Raw genomic sequence first — 20,234 nt, forward strand, 5'->3', positions numbered from 1 at the left:
CATTTTCCTTATTAACAGGGATCTTGGTGGGAAGTGTGTGTGTGTGTGTGTGTGTGTGTGTGTGTGTGGCATGGGAGGCGGGGGCTGCTGAAACTAGCAGAAGAGGCCATAATGGCAGGAACTCCCAGGAATCAATGCAGGTCAGAACTTTGGAAGAAGTAGGCTTCTTAGAACTCCTCAAATCCCACAACCCTATAATTTCCTCTCTCCACAAGTAGGAAATACACAGAGTGAGGTGTAAGACAATTCCATGTAACTTGGCTTACCTCCTAAATGTTAGGTGTGATCTGGATACTACAGATCACTGCTAAAGACCAAAGCAGGGAAGAACAATGAAGAATTTACTACATTGTCTATTATCAAGGTTAATCATTATATTTTTAAATATTATTTTTGTATCCTCACCCAAGGATATGTTCATTAATTTAGAGAGAAGAAGAAGAAAAAGGAGGAGGAGGAGGAGGAGAAGAAGAAGAGGAGGAAGGAGAAGAAGAAGGAAGAGAGAGAGAGGAACATCGATGTGAGAGGAAAACGTTGATTGGCTGCCTCCTACACGCCCCTCCCCCCCCACGGGGGATGGAAACCGCAACTTTTGGTGCACAGGACGATGGTCCAACCAACTGAGTCACCTGGCCAGGGCCATTATCTTTTTTGTTGTTGTTTATTTTCTTTTTGTATGTTTTCAATTACACATGACATTCAATATTATATTAGTTTCAGGTGTATATCTTGGTGGTGAGACATCAATATAATTAAGAAGTGATTCCCCCCAATAAATCTAAAACCCACCTGGCACCATACATAATTATTATAATGTCTTTTATTAAGAGGTTTGGTTTCCATTAAAAGCTCAACTACCCAGAAAGAAAAAGAAATGTGTTTGCATTTCAAGTGTGAGGACATGGCTCAGGCTGTCTTTCTCAAGGAGGCTCAGGCTACCTCGGTGCCCTCTGGCATTATCACCTGTGAGTCCAAGCTCCTTTCTACCCAAGATAGGAAATGCTTACCCTTCACAGTAGATGTATAAATAGGGCTTTGATTCATGAATTAATTTTCTTTCCTGTGGCAGGCATAAATTATGCTTTCAGTTCTCTAACATCTAACTTTTAGGAATGACTGCTAGATGAGAGCTTCAAATACACAATCTATAATAATAAAAGCATAATATGCTAATTAGACCGGACAGCCAAATGACCTTCTGAATGAAGCTGGAGCTGTGAGGGCCAAGTCCCTTGCATGAATTTCGTGCATCGGGCCTCTAGTACATATAATAATAGTATGATAGCCATAGTTATAGACATTCAGATACTATTTGAAAAATATTTATGCCTCCATTGCTCTTATACCTTTCAGCATACTTTCACACGAATATATTACCAGATCAAAAGCAGTTAATAGTATAGTTACATCAAATCAAACGTGTCCCCTAATGACTCAGAAGGCATTTGGGTCATGCTAGTGCCCCAGGATGATGGTCACAAACTTGGATTGTCAAAGTGCAAGAAGTGCATGCTAATAGATATTTCCAAGATATAATGAGAAACCAATTGGGGTTTATTGTAGATTCACTTAACCCTAAGGAATAAAATGAGATACATCCCTCTTGGAGAAAATTTTTACCTAATTCAATATCTCGAAGGGCATGAAGAGTTTGCAGGCTTAGAGTAAATCAGAAAATTCCACTGACCTGTGACTGATAACATCACTGAAGTCAAGTGTCCCACCCTGTAAGCCCCCTTTTCAGGCTTCTGAATGACACAGGTGTATGTGCCATTGTCCGACGGGCGCAGACCCAGGATCACAATGAAAGGGTTACTGATGATGTTGGCTACGGTGCGGTTCCTATACTTGGGCCACACTTTCATTTCTCCGGAAACGACACTCAGCACCATATCACTATTATTTTTTTGCCAGTAGATGCGAACTTTCGTCAGTTCATCAGTGGAAATGTTGTAATCACAGGATAGTACTGCCCTGTCATTCACCGGCTTGGTCATCTGGATGATGCCTAAGAAGAGGCAAATAGAACAAGATTTTACATGTTTAGTAAATATAGATTCCTGCACAAGTAGGAATTCAGAGTTGGCAGTAACAGTGTTATATCTTGTGGCTAAGCATATTCAAATGATTTATTTTGATTTTTTTGGTTCCCAATGCTGTTTTTTTCTTCATTTTTAAAGTTGACGCCCTCCAGCCCACCCCCGCCCCCCTCCCAGGACCTCACTGCCCCATAAAATTTGCCATCGTAAGTATTTTTAAGAGTACAGTTCAGTAGTGCTAAGTATATTCACATTGTTGTGAAACTCTGTCTGTATGTATTCAACAATACCCCTTTCCCTCCACCCCCCCTCCCCCCCTGCTCCCTGACCCCTGGTATCCAACACTCAGCTTTATGTTTCTATGAAATTGACTACTTTAGATACTGCATAGAAGTGGAATCATGTAGTATTTGGTGTGTTGTTTTTTTTAAATATATTTTTTATTGATTTCATAGAGGAAATGAGAGAGACACATCAATAGGCTGCCTCCTGCATGCCCAGCACTGGGGATCAAGCTTGCAATTTGGGCATGTGCCCTGATTGGGAATCGAACCTGGGCCTCTTGGTTCATGGGACGATGTTCAATCCACTGAGCCACTCCAGCTGGGCTTTTTTTTTTTTTTTAAGAGCAGTTTTAGCAGAAACCGGTTTGGCCCAGTGGATAGAGCATCGGCTTGGGGACTGAAAGGTCCAAGGTTCGATTCCGATCGAGGGCATGTACCTGGGTTGCGGGCACATCCCCAGTGGGAGATGTGCAGGAGGCAGCTGATCGATGTTTCTCTCTCATCGATGTTTCTAACTCTCTATCTCTCTCCCTTCCTCTCTGTAAAAAATCAATAAAATATATTTTAAAAAAAAGAAAAAAAAGAGCAGTTTTATATTCACATCAATATTAAGCAGAAGGTACAGAGATTTACCTTATACAGCGTGTCCCCACACATGCTTAGCCTCCCCATTATCAACATTCTGTACCTGAATGGTACATTTCTTACAACTCATGAACCTACAAGGACACATCACTATCCCAAAATCCTTGTTTATGTTAGGCTCACTCTTGGTGTTATACATTCTACGGATTTGGACAAACTTATAATGACATGTATCCACCATTTCAGCATCATACAGAATAGTTCACTGCCCTAAAAATCTTCTGTGTTCTGTCTATTCATCCATTTCTCACCCCTAACCCCTGGCAACCTCTGATTTCTTTACCACCTCCATAGTTTTACCTTTTCCAGAATGTCATATAGTTAGAATAATACAGCATGTAGCTTTTTTCAGATTGTCTTTTTAAAATAATTCTTTATTGTTGAAAGTATTACATATGCCTCCTTTTTACCCCATTGACCCCCTCCCCTTGCCCCTTCCCCCCACCCCCTCCTCTACCTCACTGCCCTTGGGCCATGCATATATGCAAGCAAGGTCCTTTGTTGATTGCCTCCCACCACCCACCTTCCCTCTGAAATTCCAGACTCTGTTCATGCTTGAGTCTCTGGATCTACTCCTTTCATCAGTTTGTTACTTAGATCCCACATATAAATGAGTTCATGTGATACTTGTCTTTCTCTGACTGACTTACTTCACCTAGCACAGTGGTTCTCAACCTTCCTAATGCCGCGACCCTTTAATACAGTTCCTCATGTTGTGGTGACCCCCAATTTCATTGTTACAAATTGAACATAATTAAAGCATAGTGATTAATCACAAAAACAATATGTAATTATATATGTGTTTTCAGATGGTCTTAGGCGACCCCTGTGAAAGGGTCGTTCGACCCCCAAAGGGGTCGCAACCCACAGGTTGAGAACCGCTGACCTAGCATGATACTCTCCTTTGGTGTTGTTTTTCTAAAAATTGATTTCAGGGAGAGAGAGAGAGAGGGAGGGAGGGAGGGAGGGAGGTAGAGAGAGAGAGAGAGAGAGAGAGAGAGAGAGAGAGAGAGAACTGAGTCACACTGGCCAGGGCAGTGTTTGTCTTGTTGTGACAGGCTTATTTTACTTAGCATAATGTGCTTAAGTTTCATCCATGTTTTAGCATGTGCCAGAATTCCTTCCTATTTTAAGAAGGAGAATAAGATAATGATGATAATGAATTCTTTACCCATTTATCTCTCGACAGACAGTGAGGAAGAAGGTCCACTAGTCCCACAGGAATCTGGAAGTCATAGTTAAGACATGTGAGATATTCAAGCGATTTTCATGATTATTCATTTGTACAGATGGTCTTATTTTACAGAGGAGGAAACGAGGCCTTGGAAAGCAAACTGCTCCAGTTTTACATTTTCTGGCCAAAGATTTTCAGGCCACTCCCCTTGTTTACTGGTTTTCTCAACTTCAGAGCCCAGATCTAGGATAAGTAAGCCAGCACTGCTGGCACCCCAGCTGGGCCCCACCACCAAGTGCTTTTGCTTTGAGAAACAGAGTCCTTTTTCCCCCCCAGCCCTGGACTGACCCCATGACTTCAGACTGAAATGACTCCCATCATCCCCACCAGACAAGGCCTTGTTAGCATTCTGGACCATGTCTGACCTCTTCAGCTACCCTAAACAGACCTACATCCATCTTCCTATCTCTTTGCCATCTGCAATCCATGCAGCAGTTGCCCTACAACCTAGTTTTGCTAGAGGGCCCCCATTAAAAACATTCTACCCATTTTCCCATCAGCATATTGCAGAAATGCCAACATTTCGGCCTCTAAACTCCATCTCTTTGTTAGCTCCTGAGCACTCATCAGTAGCACCAAAATCCCTTCTCAGACTATATTTTATGAATTTTTCATTCAGAAGGCATGGCCACTTTTCCAATGCTGTGCAGAGTCCCTCTGAGCACCAAGCTCTTTCACAACTGCCCTACCCCCACCCACACCATGCCCAGACCCAACAGACCCCCTGGGGAGGCCCATGTCTAGGGGTTTTAACTAATAGGTTAGTTCCCAAAAATAATCCAGGATTTCTAACTGATTTTGACATGTTGTAAAAAGAGAAATCTTAACTGAAAGTGACCTAATTTTTTAAAACAAAATTTATTGGGGTAACATTGGTTAATAACATAGAAATGTCAGGTGTACAAGTTTAGAATACGACATCTCACGGTCTAGCCTCCTTCCATCCCCAGGTATTTGATCCCCTTTACCCTCTTCATCCTCCCCTCACCCCCTTTCTGCACTAGTAACCACCATTCTGTTGTTTATGTTGTATCTATGAGTTTTGTTTGTTTATTATGCATTTGTTGTTTTTGTTTTATATTCTACATAAGAGTGAAATAATACACTTCTTGTCCTTTTTCATCTGACTTATTTCACTCAGCACAATAATCTCAAGATTCATACATATTGTCACAAATAGAAATACCTCATTTTTTATGGCTAAGTATTCTATTATACATGTAGTATATCTTTTAAAAAATTGTTATTATTAAGAGTATTACAGATGCCCCCATTTTTCCCCCCACTGTCCCCCTCCACCTTATTCCATCCCACCTCAAGCTTTCACTACCCTATTGTTTGTGTCCATAGGTAATACATACCAGGTATATGCATATAATATCTTTGGTTAATCTATTGCCAACCCTCCCTCCCCACTTCCCTCTGGGATTTTTCAGTCTGTTCCATGTTTCTATGCCTCTGATTCTATTTTATCCATCAGTTTATTTTGTTCATTAGATTTCTTGTTCATTTATTTTGATTTTCACATTCCATTGTTGATAGATATATATGTACTGCCATTTTATTGCTAGTGCCAGGTCTTGGGCCTTTTATTGATAGGTTAGGGCATGCTGACACCAGTTGCTGCTTGTTTGAGAGATTTTAGAAAAGTCTGAAGCCTGAGCCAGGACAGGCCATTCATATGGAAGTCACTGCAAACAGCTTGGGTGGGGCTGCAAATTGGGTGGGGTGGGATCTCAAGGAATCATCAGGGCAGAGCAAACAGTGTGAGCCATGCTGATGGAAACTCAGATATGGCTGCCAGTCAGCTCTGTCATGATGGGGAGGTCCCAGCACAGGAACAATGACCCCTGTGAGCACACCCAGCTAGGAGAGAGCTGCTACCTAGTTCCTGCCCTGATGCCAGACAATCCAGTTCCTTCCTGTATGCCCCTGGACCCCCCAAAGTCATTGCTTGGTGCTGGAGATCAGAGGAAGTGAGACTGTGTAAGTACATGTGCCAGCCTTTTACGAGGAACTATCTGAGACTCCAGCAGCCTTTGTGTCACTCAGTCACAATCCTTGCTGATTTTTACAGCCCGAAGTTACGGGGACTTCTCTTCGCAACTCTGGAACTCTGGGATGAGGGGTCTGGTGTGGGGCTAGGGCCCCTTGCTTCTCACCAGAGGCCTTGGAGATATCCCTCCCAATTAAAAAGCAAACAAACACCACACATGGATGTTGGACAAGTCCATTCCGTGCCTCCACCCCTCCTACTAGTCTTGATGTGCTTTCTTCTTTACTTTTCTAGTTGTAGGACTTCCATTCAACCAGATTTCAGGTGGTTCTGAATGATGTTTTTCTGTATTTTAGTTGTAATTTTGATGTGGTTGTAGGAGGTGGTGAGTGCTGGCATTTATCTAAACAACCATCTTGGTTCTCTCCACATCTTCTTTAACTAATCATCTGTGGAAGTTGTTTCCATGACTTAGCTATCCTATATAATAAAAGCATAGTATGCAAATTGTCCCCTCAACTGGAGTTCTTCCGGGGGTTTGACCAGGTAGCAGGTTGGCTGGGGGAAGGGAGGGAGGCCCTGGCCGACAGCCAGCAGTCACTAGGGACCCTACCAGTGCATGAGTTTTGTGCACTGGGCCTCTAGTTGTAAATAAAGCTGCAATGAGCATAAGGGTACATTTATCTTTACCAAAAAAGTGTTTTTAAATTATTTGGATAGATACCCAGAAAAGGGATTGCTGGTCATATGGTAGCTCTTAGTTCTCTTTCTCCTTCTTCCTGGTTCATTTTTAGGCTCCTATCTTTGAGCTTTCTGATTCTCTGTTCCTTCTGGTCTGCTCTATATCCAATGCTTTCTAATGCATTCCTCATCTCATTTATTGAGTTCTTCAACTTCATAATTTCTATTTGGTTCTTTTTTATAATTTTAATTACTTTGGTAAGGTGTTCTTTTTGTTCATTAATTTTATTCCTGAGCTCATCAAATGGCCTTTCTTGTACTTCCTTGAGTTTCTTCGTAACTGCAATCTCAAATTCTCTGTTATTTAAATTGCAGTCTTCCATGACTTTGAGTTTGGTTTCTGGGGACTTTGCATTTTCTTTCTGTGCTTCCATGTTACCTTGGTTGCTCATGGTTCTTCATGTTTCTAGGTCTGTGCATTCAAGGAAGGGAATGCTTTTCTTGTTTAGATACTGTTTTGCTCTTAATTCAGTAGGTTGCTAGGTAGGTTACTTTCTTTCGTTTACCAGTAGGTGGTGCTATAGCACAAATTTTTGTTTTCTCTTACCCATGACATTGCTTAAATTGAGGAAAATGCCACAGAACCACTGGAGTGGTGGGTTTCTCCTCTGTGACCTGCTCATCTTGGTTAAGGTGAACACCGTAATGAAGAATCAATTTTGTTAGCTTCCATCACTGCCTTCTCATTATTAATGGCAGCTGACCCCACTGTGTTTTTGGAGTTGTCTTCACTACCTCTACCAGGGTCTGTGGTGAAGGGTGGGGCAAGGGAGGCAAGTTCATGATTTCACAACTCTGCCTTCTTGTCAGCAATGGCTGCCGGCCTGTTGTGCTGTTTAAGCATCCCAGCCACCTCTACTGGACTCTGCTGCAACGGGAGAAGGGAGGGACACAGCCCCTGCTCCTCTTACGCTCCAGGCTGTTGTGTGAGGGCTGCGGCCTGACATCACCACTACTGTGCTCGCTGGAGCTGTGGTGGGTGCCGAACCGTGTTCTTTAGTCCCTGTCCTCCCTCCCCTACTCATTCCAATAAACGCACCTTCGGATGTGTGGATCTCTCAGGAAGACTCTGTGTGTTGAGCAAGGGATCCTTTGTTGAGTTATAGTTGTCTGACTTGTCAATTTAAGGAGAGAAACAAAGAAGCCTTCTCACTCTGCCATGATGCTGATGTTGGTGAAAATGAGCTAATTTCAATGATGGTTCTTAAGAAATTTTTGTCCACTGAGAAGTGTAAGCGTTTCTAAAGGTCAGTGACTTACTATGTGAGGCCCCCTTACAAGATGCCTATGTTGAGGCAGAACCAGACTGAAAAGAGGAACCAAAAATCTTCTGAGCATTTTGGAATTTCCACCGGGACAGCTTCTATACTTAGGCCCCTGTGCTAGAAACGGCATTTTAACAAGGCCCGAGGTAACTGGTATGCAAAATGAAAGTGTGAGCAGCACTGGGATAGACCATGTCACCCCCCTGCTCAAAACCCTTCCATGGCTTCCTGGTGCCCTCCAAGTGACATTCAGATTCCTGACTGTGGCCATCAAGCCCTTATGGAGCCTGGTCTCTATCCCCCCAGGTCCCCACCCCTTCAGTTTCTTGGTCTTTGGTTTCTCTTTCTGTTTTTTTCTGTTTTCTCCCCAGTTCACTCTCACCACTCTCTCTTCTGGCAAGGAAAGACAGCGTTTGTTAGTCAGACCTTCAATTGAATGATTATTTGATTAATTTTCATTTTCTTCATTTTCATTTTCATTAATGATCATAAATTCCATGAAAGCAAAAGCCATGTCAGTTTTGCGCATCACTTGTTCCCAAGACCGAGAAAAGGGTCTGTGCGTAGGAGATGCTGTGTTTGTTGAATTAATAAATGGTTAAATAAAGGCATGAACGCACGTGTCAGATTCATGCTTACTTTTGTGCTTTTGTCCATACTGTTGCCCCACATAGAATTCTCGCACCATCACCTATCTCCCACCTGCCCAATTGCCCCAGCCCACCCTGGTCTGCTTGATCTTGGGCTCTTACAGTCAGAACCAGGTACTTCACTGCTCTTCACTTGTGACTTTGTTTGCTCATGGGTTCATTTGTGACTCAGAACAGCAACAGTAAAATCTGGATATGACTAAAAAACAGTGATTTTGTGATTAACCAGTGTGCCGCAAGAATTCTTAAAACATGCAATACTAAATAGTCAGTACAGTGGGGCCTTGACCTACGAGTGGCCCGACTAACGAGTTTTTTGAGATACGAGCCGTCTCTCGGACGATTTTTTGCTTTGAGTTGCGAGCTAAAATTTGGGTTATGAGCCAGCTTCAGATACCCCACTGCTAGTTGGCGCAGCGAACGTCACAGTGAACGCCGCGACATCAGCCCAGCATCACGTGTCTTGATACAAGTAATTTGAGTTACGAGCTCCACCACGGAATGAATTAAACTCTTAAGTCAAGGCCCCACTGTACTATTTAGTCAGGGGCACTGACCTCTTTTCCCTTAGATTGTCAAATAAAACAATGACAACAGACAACACAACAATAGTCTGGTGTGAATGAATCAAAATTACACCTGTTTTTTGGTCAGATTGGCAACAAATACAATACATATTTTGGTGTGCCACAGAATGTTAAAATAATTAATTTATGTGTGCCATGAGATGAAAATAGAACAAGGTGCTTTCCTAAATGTTTTTCTTTAGCTCGAAGATTGTCTTCCTTTTGCCTATGATGAATTTTCTGGCATAATTGCTAAAGCCTTGGTTTTCATTTTAATGTGTGTGGCGTTTTTTTTTTTTGCTGCTATAATTTTTAATATACATTTTTAATTTTATTAAATTTATTGTTAATGATCTTTTTATATTATCTTTTTTATTGTTTCTCTCTCTGTGTGTCACACACACACACACACACACACACACACACACCCCTAGGAAGCCTGTACCAATTTCCTTCTAAATATTTTGAAATTTATTTAGACTCTCTAAGACTCTAATTTGGGAGTGCTTTCCCACCTTCCCAGAAGAAAATTGTAACTGTTGAAAATATAACTATGAAATATATACAAAATAGTCAAGTAATCTGTGTCCCCTAACTTCTCTTCCCTTCCCTTTCTTTTCTCTCCCTCCCAACTTAGACATTCTGGGCAACACCACAGTGAGACAGGTTTAAGTAAGAGCTCTTAACACAAGGACTTCTGATATTCGGCTCTTTGTAGACTGGCAAGCTGTGGTAGCCAAAGCCTTCTTTTTATGTTGGGGAAACCAGATACTATACTGCTCAGCAGAAAGCAAATCTTTTGCTTTTATTTTATTTTATTTTTTTTATATTTTATTGGCTTTTTTTACAGAGAGGAAGGGAGGGATAGAGAATTAGAAACATCGATGAGAGAGAAACATCGATCAGCTGCCTCCTGCACACCCCCTACGTGGGATGTGCCCGCAACCAAGGTACATGCCCTTGACCGGAATCAAACCTGGGACCCTTCAGTCCGCAAGCCGATGCTCTATCCACTGAGCCAAACCGGTTAGGGCTATCTTTTTAGTTTTTGTTGTTGTTGTTTTGTTTTTTAAATATATTTTATTGATTTTTTTACAGAGAGGAAGGGAGAGGGACAGAGAGTTAGAAACATTGATGAAAGAGAAACATTGATCAGCTGCCTCCTGCACACTCCCTACTGGGGATGTGCCCGCAACCAAGGTACATGCCCTTGACCGGAATCGAACCTGGGACCGTTGAGTCTGCAGGCGAACGCTCTATCCACTGAGCCAAACCGGTTAGGGCTTTTGCTTTGATTTTACAAATAAAGTCGGGCCCGGCGGACATGTCTCAATGGCTAGGTGTAGACCTATGAGTCAGGTCATGGTTCGATTCCTGCTTGGGGCGAATGCCTGGGTTACGGGCTTGATTCCTGGTGTGGAGCATGGAGGAGGCAGCCCATCAATGACTCTCTCTTGTCTTTGATGTTTTTGTCTCTCTCTCCCTCTCTCTTATTCTCTGAAATCAATAAAAATATATTTAAAAAAATCGTTGGACCTGGCCAGTGTGGCTCACTGGTTGAGAGTCAACGCATGAACCAGGAGGTCATGGTTTGATTCCAGGTCAGGGCACATGCCTGCTCTATCCCCAGTGGGGAGCCTGCAAGAGGAAGCTGATTGATGTTTGTCTCTCATCATTTCTATCTCTCTATCCCTCTCCCTTCCTCTCTCTAAAATAAATATAAATAGATAGATAGATAGATAGATAGATAGATAGATAGATAGAAAAAATAGAGTTTGAGCCATCCTATTGCTAGGATGAATAGTCCCCTAAATCTAGCACCTAAGATGAAACAAAAGCCTCCAGAAGATAAAATATTCTTTGCAGAACACACATGAAATACCTATGTAGTAAGTTAAAAACAACTAAAAAATAATTTTATTCTAAATCTGATACCACTTAATGTCAGATGCCAGTGTGCACAAAGGGCATCAACACCTAAAGCATAAAAATACACATTAAGCGAAAATTTTAACATTAGGAAGATTATACACCTCAACTGCTTTCTTTCCCTCTTCAAATGAGAAAGATCGCCATTTCTCTAAGCCCTGAAACAATGAACTCAGTCAAGCTGCTTACCTGAAGAGAAGTAAAAAAGACCAGCCAGCACCAAAGACTGAAAGAGCTTGAGGTACGAGCGCCTGGAGGGTAGTGTTCTCCACTTTGTTTGACCCATGGCTTCTGCTCCTTACAATGAAAAAACGAAAGCAAACAATTTTGCACCAAGAGAGAACTGGGCACCTTCCAAGCGAGTCCCAGGCTTGTGCAGAAGAAATTCAGTTGCCTCACACAGAGGACTCAATTGCAAAACACTGAGGAGAGGCTGATGATGCACCCACGTCTTTAAAATCCTGAATATAAAAGATTGTGGATTTATTCTGACACCCTGAAAAAGAAGAAAATAAAAGTCACCCAGGAAGGAAGGTCAGTCCACTGTGGCTTGTAAAACTCTCTAGTTGCCTGTCTAAAATAATTTGGGGATCCTAATCTGAGCCTGCCTGATCCCCTGACCGCCTTTGCCTCGGCTCCTGCACCCAGGACCCAGGCTTTCCTCTTTCGGGTGGCTTTGCCCGGGCAGGTACTCGGAACCCCGGGTGGCTTTGCCCGGGCAGGCACCCGGGGATCCTGGGTGGCACCGCCTGGGTCCCAGCTTTGTCAGGAAGGATGTCCAGTATGACATCTGGTCTAATTCGCATATTACCATTTTATTAGTATAGATTGTGGTGACATTGGCTTGTGAAACCATACAAGTTTCAAGTGTACAACTCAATAAAACATCTTCTGCACAGGAGGTCACTACATAATACTACAAGGATCAGTACAAAAGAGGATATAATCCTTGTATACCTATATGCACCCAACATAGGAGCATATAAATATATAAAGAAATTCTTGGTGAACATTAAGGAAGAGATTGATAGCAATACAGTCTTAGTAGGGGGTTTGAACACCCCACTGACATCAGTGAATAGATCTTCCAGACATAAAATAAGGCAAATGACATGCTGGATTTGGTAGATTTACTTGATATTTATAGAATATTTCACCCCAAAGAAGCAGAATATATGTTCTTCTCAAGTGCACATGGAATAGTCTCAAAGATAGATCACATGTTAGGACACAAAGTAAGTCTTAATAAATTCAAGAAGATTGAAATTATATTAAGCATCTTCTCTGGCCACAATGGTATAAAGCTAGAAATTACAAAAAAACAAAAAACAAAAACCAAACCCTAAAAACATTCATACACATGGAGGCTAAATAACATGTTATTAAACCATGAATGTATTAACAATGAGATCAAGGAAGAAATAAAAAGTGACCTGGAAACAAATGAGAATGAACAGACAACAACCCCAAAGCTATAGGGCACAGTGAAAGCAGTCCTAGGAGGGAAGTTCTTAGCACTACAGGCCTATCTCTAAAGGCAAGAAAAGCCCTGGCCAGAGTGCCTCAACGGTTAGAGCATCAGCCTGCTCACCTGATGCTTGCAGGTTCCAATCCCTGCCCCCACTGGGGCACATGTGGGAAGCAACCAATTGATGTGTCACATAGATGTTTCTCTCCCCTTTCACCCCACCCTTGCACTCTCTCTAGAAGCAATGGAAAAAATATCCTCATTCCTCAGGTGAGGATTTTTTTAAAAAGTAAGAAAAATCTCAAACAATCTAAACCTACTACACCTAAAGGAACTAGGAAATAACAACAAACAAAGCCCAGAGTAAGTAGAAGGAAGGAAATAATAAAGACCAGAGCAGAAGTAAATAAATGATACAGAGATTAACCAGATTCATCAAGAAAAAGAAGGGAGGACCCAAATAAATAAAATCAGAAACAAAAGAGGAAAGATAACAACTTACACACCAGAAATACATAGGATTGTAAGAAAATAATATGAACAACTATATGCCAACAAATTGGACAACCTGTGCAAAATGGATAAATTCCTAGAAACATACAATCTTTCAAAACTGAATCAGGAAGAATCAGAAAACCTGAATACTGTACACTGATTACAACTAATGAAATTGAAGCAGTAAAAAAAAATTTCCAGCAAACAAATGTCCTAGACCACAGGTGAATTTTATCAAACATTCAAAGAATTAACACCTATCCTTCTCAAACTATTCCAAAAAATTTAAGAGGCAGGAAAATTTCTAAGCTCATTTCACAAGGCCAGCATTATTCTAATTCCAAAACCAGATAAAGACACTATAAGGAAAGAAAATTATAGGTCAATATCTCTAATGAACATGGATGCTAAAATCCTCAAAAAAATATTAGCAAACCAGATCCAGCAATACAATTAAAAGATCATACTACATGTTCAAGTAGGATTCATTCTGGGAATACAAGGTTGGTACAATATTCACAAATCAATAAACATGATACATCACATAAACAAAATAAAGGTTAAAAATCACATGATTATATCAGTAGATGCAGAAAAAGCATTTGATAAAATCCAGTACCTACTTATGATAAAAACTCTCAGTAAAGTGGGAATAGTGGGATGATACCTCAACATTAAAAAGGACATAAATGACAAGCCCATAGCCGACATCATACTCAATGGGCAAAAAGTAAAAGCGTTTCCCTTAAGATCAGAACAAGACAGGATTGCTGGCCTTCACCACTCTTATTCAACATAGTACTAGAAACGACTTCCTTCTTAACATATTAACATAGAAAAACAAGTGTCTCAATTCTTAAATACCTCTTCGCAAAAAAATAAATCAACAGAAAATCTATTAATAAAAGGGGAAGAGAAAAGACATAACAAGCTATCCCATATTAAGATAATAGTAAATTTACTTACGCTGAAGAACAATTTCTCTTTTTCTCTTGTGTTGAAAATTAAAGTAGGAGGACCCACTTCTGAGATGTTCTCGTTTGGGTAGCTTGAAATGCTGTCAAATTGCTCAGATGTACTTTAAGTTCTATGTCACAGAGGCGGCATTCCCCTTCCAACTTCCTCTTACTCGAGTTTTCCATCAGGCATAATTAAATAAAAGCACAAGGTATGGTTATGATGATATGATTTGAGGAAGCTCCCGAGCTCAGTCAGTTTCTTAGACTGATGGGTGGGGCCAACCACACACTGTCCTAAGAGAGCAGCGGGTAGCGTGGGGGAGGGAAGAAAGTGGTTGGAGGGTTGACTTCTGGCAGGAGATGCTTGTGAGCTTTATGGGCTGCCTGCTTCTGTCTAATCCCAAGTTTTGTTTTAGCACCTAGAGTTATCCCTCCCTAGCCTCAGTCATGCCACTGAAGGAATGGGCCATCATATGTAGTGGACATCTTTTGGAGAGTACTCAGCTCATAAGGCCACTCTTGATTGCATGCCCACCTCTCCATCCCACCCTCTTCACAGCGTGGGCTCCTGGCAGCCATGGTGGACAGTGTCTCCCTACCCACGGCTGAATGCACCTCAGGGGAGCACAATGACAGAACCAAGGCATGGGATGAAGAGGATTTAGCCTCTCATCCATCCCATTCCCAACCAATCCCATTGCCAGCCAGCTTGCTGTGGTTATGTCCTCTGTAGAGTTCTGGAGCATTCTGTGGGTAAACGGCCGGCCGGTGCTAATCCAGCTGACCTGTCTCGCACAGGTAGAACCTGACAGCAGCGCCTGCCTGGGCCGGCACCTTTGACTGCTGTTGGCCCTGAGCTTCTCTGTTGCTTTGGCTTGGACCTTTGGAAGTTTTGCACTCACGTGTGTGCAGTCTGAAAATATGGGAGGAGTTAATGCCTATGGGGCCCGTCTTAACCAAATGGGGCTGGAAGGTGATGGATAACTGCTTTCCCCTTTGTCACCCAGGTGGAGAGAGCCAAGGTACATGATCAAAACTCACTGAACAACACACCAAATGAGTGCATTTCATTACATGTAAATTGTATCTCAAAAAAATTTTTATTTTATTTTTAAAAAGCTCTCAGGCCAAGTCTAGGTCATTACAGCCAGAAAAAAATAGGCATAGCAAATAAAAAATTTGAGTAGGTATACAAAATATATTAATGATAATAGAAAAAATAAAATGGAATAACATTGCCGAGTCACTTAAAAAGAGTCAGGAGACAATTAAGGAAATGAGGCCCATGGAGTTTGGTGCCTCAGTTCTCAGAGCTACTGATATGTTGCTAAACCTGCTGCTAAACTCAGCTCCAGGCTGAGCCATAAACATCCTGGAACCACTGTTACATGGACAGAAGTGGACTCTACCTCTTTGGAGTTTTGAAACCCCTTAGTTTGCATACTGGACTAATCAATCCCTGTTAACCTCTCCAGAAATCCTTTATTTGCATGAAAAAATTACATTTTGTGGTTTTTGCCTTAATTAACCCGGCCTTTCTTTGATCACTGTGGCATAGTTTGGGCTGCTCCTTCATAGGCTGCGGGAACTTCACCAGTGTTAGATGGGTGGGGTCAGACTGCCCCTGGGTTCAGCAACCTCCATACTTGAGTCTGGCTAGGAAAGAATTCAGAGCCAAGACTCCATATTTATTTATAAAATCACAGAGGTAGAAGTAGTAATTTGTAGATGAAATGGGCTTAGGAAACAAGTTACAGAGGTAGAGGAAGGGCCCTGGGAGCTTGGGAGTAAGGAAGGTAATGGTAATGCCTGGGGGAGGGAACGGGGAGATGGGAGGAGGAAGGAAGAACATGCTGGGTCCTCTGAACTAAGGGTCTTAAGGGTGGAGATTTTAGGGGAGATCCGAGAGGATGATCTCAATAGAATATTCAGCAATTTTCCGGGTGTGCCCTCTGAGGGTCTAGGTCTCCACTGATTGATTGGTTGGTGCCTGGGCAGGGGGTCATTATTCAATGCAGCTGGTCCTGAGGTCAGCCATGGGGATCTCCTCTCTGGTTTTGTTGCTTTTCTAGGCCTTGAGCTCAAATACAACTGAGGCCTAGAGCTTGTCTCTAGGAAGGGAAGGTTAGGGGGTCCAGCAGGACCACTGATTTGCTAGGGGAGGAAAGGTCCCCTGGGGGTGAGGTCCCACCCTCCAATTGTCCCTTGGTAGGCACCTGGGGCTTTCTGCCCTGGTGACCTCTGTACCTGGCCCATAGTCCTTGCTCTGCTACTGTGTCTAACTGCCTGCCACAGATTTTTTTTTTCCAGATGGGTAGAGATACTTTTATAAAACGATAACAACCACAATTGGGATACAATTTTAAATTTGATTTTACTTGAATTTCACTAAAGAGAAAGACAAGTTGATGGAATTGCTGAATTCATACAAATATTTCCTCTAGACAAGAGGCACTTCCCCTAAAATATCCCTTCAAGACTAAAAAAAAAGAAACTGTGAGAACATTAAAGGTTGCAGTCATGATTATTCTCTCCAAGGACATATTTTCATTCTTGTGTGTCTAGATTGACTTCTTGCTGTGAACGATGAGTTCGTTGGCCCAGCCACACTGGCGTGAACACGCAGTTCTGAAAACATTGAAGCCCTTCTGTACCAGCTGGTAAATACCAGCCACTGCTCTCCCCGGGGCTCGCCCTCTCTCCTGGCTGCCCCCACCCCCCTCACCCCCAGGACCAACCCCGACCCCCATCTCCTACAGGGGAAAGGAACTCGGGTCCAGCCTCCCAGCCTCTTCTACACGCACCACTTCGCCCCAAGCAGCTTCGTTCCCATCAATTTTATATAATGGCCGTAGGTAAGGCTCTGTTTGCAGAAAATATTCAGTGTGAAAACCATTTGAAAACCCCTGCTCAAGGTCCGCACTCAGGCCCTTGCAAGTCTGCAGTCTGGAATTTCCGAGAATGGACCTGCCACAGATTTTTGTCTCCTTTTGCTCAAATGAATGCTCTGTTCTTTATTCTAGCCTGAACCTCTTCTTGGTACACATATATGTTGATCCTTTTTTTTTTTTTAACTGGCACATTCAGTTATTTACACAAAAGTAGTCTTAGTATTTCTTTGCTTTTATTAGCTAGCAGGATGAAAAAGTAATATTCAGCTGCCAAATAAATGACAAGAGTTAAAATTAATCCTAGCAACCACCCTAGGGAGTACTAACTATTCTTGTCCGCTTTCATGGGTGAGGGGCCCAGGAAGTTGAAAAGGGCCCTTTTTCTAAGCATTTGGCTACATAGCCCGGCAGGAAGAGGCCTCGGCCCGGGGCCCACGTGAGTCACCGAGGGGACAGCCGGAGCCGAGGTCGCCGGTGACTGACGCGGGCCCTGTGGTCCCCGCCGGCCCGGAGGGCGCTGCAGGACAGGGAGGCTGCAGCAGAAGGCGCTCCGCGGCTGGCTGCTCGGGGCGCGGTCCCGCCCGGGACAGGCTCCGCCCCAGGCGCCCAAAGCCCGGCTCCCCGCCGCCCTGTGCCATCCGCCCCGAAGCCACCAGGCCTCGCCGGGACCCTGAAATCGCCGCGCCGGGCCCCGCCCTAGTCTCGCGCCCCACTTGTCCGCCATTAGGTACCCGCCCTGCTGTCCTACCCCGTCTCGGGACTCCCCGCCCTTACCCCTGCGCGCTCCTCTCCCCGCCCCTTCCCCCTGCGCGCTCCTCTCCCGCCCCCTCCCCTGCGCGCTCCTCTCCCGCCCCCAACCCCTGCGCGCTCCTCTCCCGCCCTCTCCCCTGCGCGCTCCTCTCCCGCCCCCTCTCCCTGGAGCCCCTCTCCCGCCCCCTCCCCCTGGCGCCCCTCTCCTGGCGGTGACCAGGTCCCATAAGCGCTCCCTCCCCCTCCTCGGCCAGGTCCGGGGTGCTCGGTCACCCCACCTCCCCAGGGACCAGGTACACCCGGGGCACAGCGTTTTGGGGATTGCCCTCCTCCCACGCGGTGACCAGGTCCCCCTCCCCCATCCGGTCTGGGACAGACGTGTCCCCCCGCCCCTACAAAAAAAGTTGAGGTCTGTCGGGAAGCAGCTGAGCAACCTTAGTTTCGAATTTAGAGTAGGGGAGAGAATTGTTCGCAGGAGTGTCAGCGGTTCTCAACCTGTGGGTCGCGACCCCTTTGGCGGTTGAACGACCCTTTCACAGGGGTCGCCTAAGACCATCCTGCATATCAGATATTTACATTATGATTCACAACAGTAGCAACATTACAGTTATGAAGTAGCAACGAAAATACTTTTATGGTTGGGTCACAACATGAGGAACTGTATTTAAAGGGCCAGAAGGCTGAGAACCACTGCTAGGGGACAGCGCGGTCTGAAAGCGGAAGGCTAGGGCAGTTCCATGTGAAAGTTAAAAGGATTTTCCAGCGGAAAGAGATGGTCATTGTCCCGCCCCCGCTTGCAAGTCACAAAACACATATTCGGTGGAGCCAGAAGGAATTACAGAAAGGAAGCCGAGGACTTTGGGAGAGCGGGTACAGAGGGACTAACAGCTGGTCCTGTGAAGCCGCCAGCACAGGACCGGAGCCCAGGGAGCATCTGTGGCCTCCTTCCCCCCCCCTCCCCCACCTCCACCCCTCCCCGTCTCCAATTACTAGTATAAATTGGGAAAACCCAGGTCCAGTGTGGATGGCTTACCCACAATCACACAGCTGACTCTTTGCAGACTCAGGTCTAGTGGCCCTCAACTCCAATTTCTGGGCATGTAAATAGCGTTTTACAAACATCCTTTGTGAGCTAAGAAATTCAGCATGATCAGGATTGATTTGCTCAGTCTTCATTTACTCTTCCCCAGGTGCTGGCCAGCCTGCCTTCCCAGGCCAGCAGCAGTGCAGCTCGGGAAGGACTCTTGGAAGCCCCAGTACTTGGACTATAAACCCTGAGTCAATAGGGTTTAGGTAAGTGGGAGGGAGGATGGGCATCTTGGGTGTGGAAAGAGCTTGAGCTGAGGAGGTGCTGGTCTGCCAGCCATTCCAGGTGTTTAGCTGGCCTATGCAGTGGAGGGGATGGGCCCAGTAAAGGCTTTGAACTTGAGTCCTAGAACTTGGGTGCTAAGGCAACAGGGTACAGTGGAGCACTGGAAATGCACCTGCAGGAGAACCAGCACTGGACCAGGAATAGATTCATGGCGGTTATCTTCGTTGAGCTCCTAGGACTCTAGAAGGTAATCATTCAGAAGAAAAACAAAATTTAAATATTGCTATTGAAAGGAAGGTTCAGTAAGAGAAAAATCTTTTCCCTGGTTGTATATGAATAATACAAATAGTGCTTATGATGTGCGAAGCACTGGTCTAAGTGCTTAACAAAACAATGTATTTATTTACTCCTCGGAACAAACCCAGGCAATTGTTACTATTTTTATCACCATTTTAGAGATGTAGAGGCTGAGGCACAAAGAGATTGCCCAGTAAGTAGGTCTGTGCTAAGGTGAGTGGCCTGGAATCAGCAGATTCGGGTCCCAGTGCCTCTACTTGCTGGTTGTGTTAATTTACCTTCTCTGAGCCCCAGTTTTTTTGTTTTGTTTTGTTTTGTTTGTTTGTTTTGTTTTTCTGTCTCTTAAGAAAATTAATCCTCGCTAGGGGACATTTTTTTCATTGATTTTTAGAAAGAGTGGAAGGGAGGGAGAGAGACAGAGAGAGAGAGAAACATCCATGTGAGGAGAGATACCTCGATTGGTTTCCTCCCGCAGGTGCCTGACTGGGGCCAGGGGTCAAGCCTGCAACCAAGGTACACGCCCTTGACTATCATTGAAACTGAGACCCTTCAAACCACTGGGCCAAACCAGCTAGGGCAGTGATGGCGAACCTATGATACATGTGTCAGAGGTGACACGCAAACTCATTTTTTTGGTTGATTTTTCTTTGTTAAATGGCATTTAAATATATAAAGTACATATCAAAAATATAAATCTTTGTTTTACTATGGTT

The 20,234-nt window shown here is 43.8% G+C and overlaps 1 protein-coding gene across 2 annotated transcripts in view; it reads right to left on the reverse strand.

The window, feature by feature from the left end:
- Positions 1–14,371, reverse strand: part of CD80 (CD80 molecule) — a 35,842-nt gene extending 21,471 nt beyond the window's left edge. Inside the window, exons 1-3 of one of the 2 annotated variants that reach the window (XM_023755811.1) lie at positions 14,279–14,371; positions 11,539–11,845; positions 1,688–2,008 (exon numbers count right to left, since the gene is read on the reverse strand). In XM_023755811.1, coding sequence (XP_023611579.1) covers positions 1,688–2,008; positions 11,539–11,635 — 418 coding nt within the window. In that variant the 5' untranslated portion in view covers positions 11,636–11,845; positions 14,279–14,371. Of the gene's footprint in view, positions 1–1,687; positions 2,009–4,139; positions 4,194–11,538; positions 11,846–14,278 lie in introns of those variants that run through there. The other variant, XM_023755812.1, reaches the window with a different exon arrangement.
- Positions 14,372–20,234: the final 5,863 nt, after the last annotated feature.

Source organism: Myotis lucifugus, unplaced genomic scaffold (genome assembly GCF_000147115.1).
Source record: "Myotis lucifugus unplaced genomic scaffold, Myoluc2.0 scaffold_84, whole genome shotgun sequence".
In the NCBI taxonomy this organism is placed as follows: domain Eukaryota; kingdom Metazoa; phylum Chordata; class Mammalia; order Chiroptera; family Vespertilionidae; genus Myotis; species Myotis lucifugus.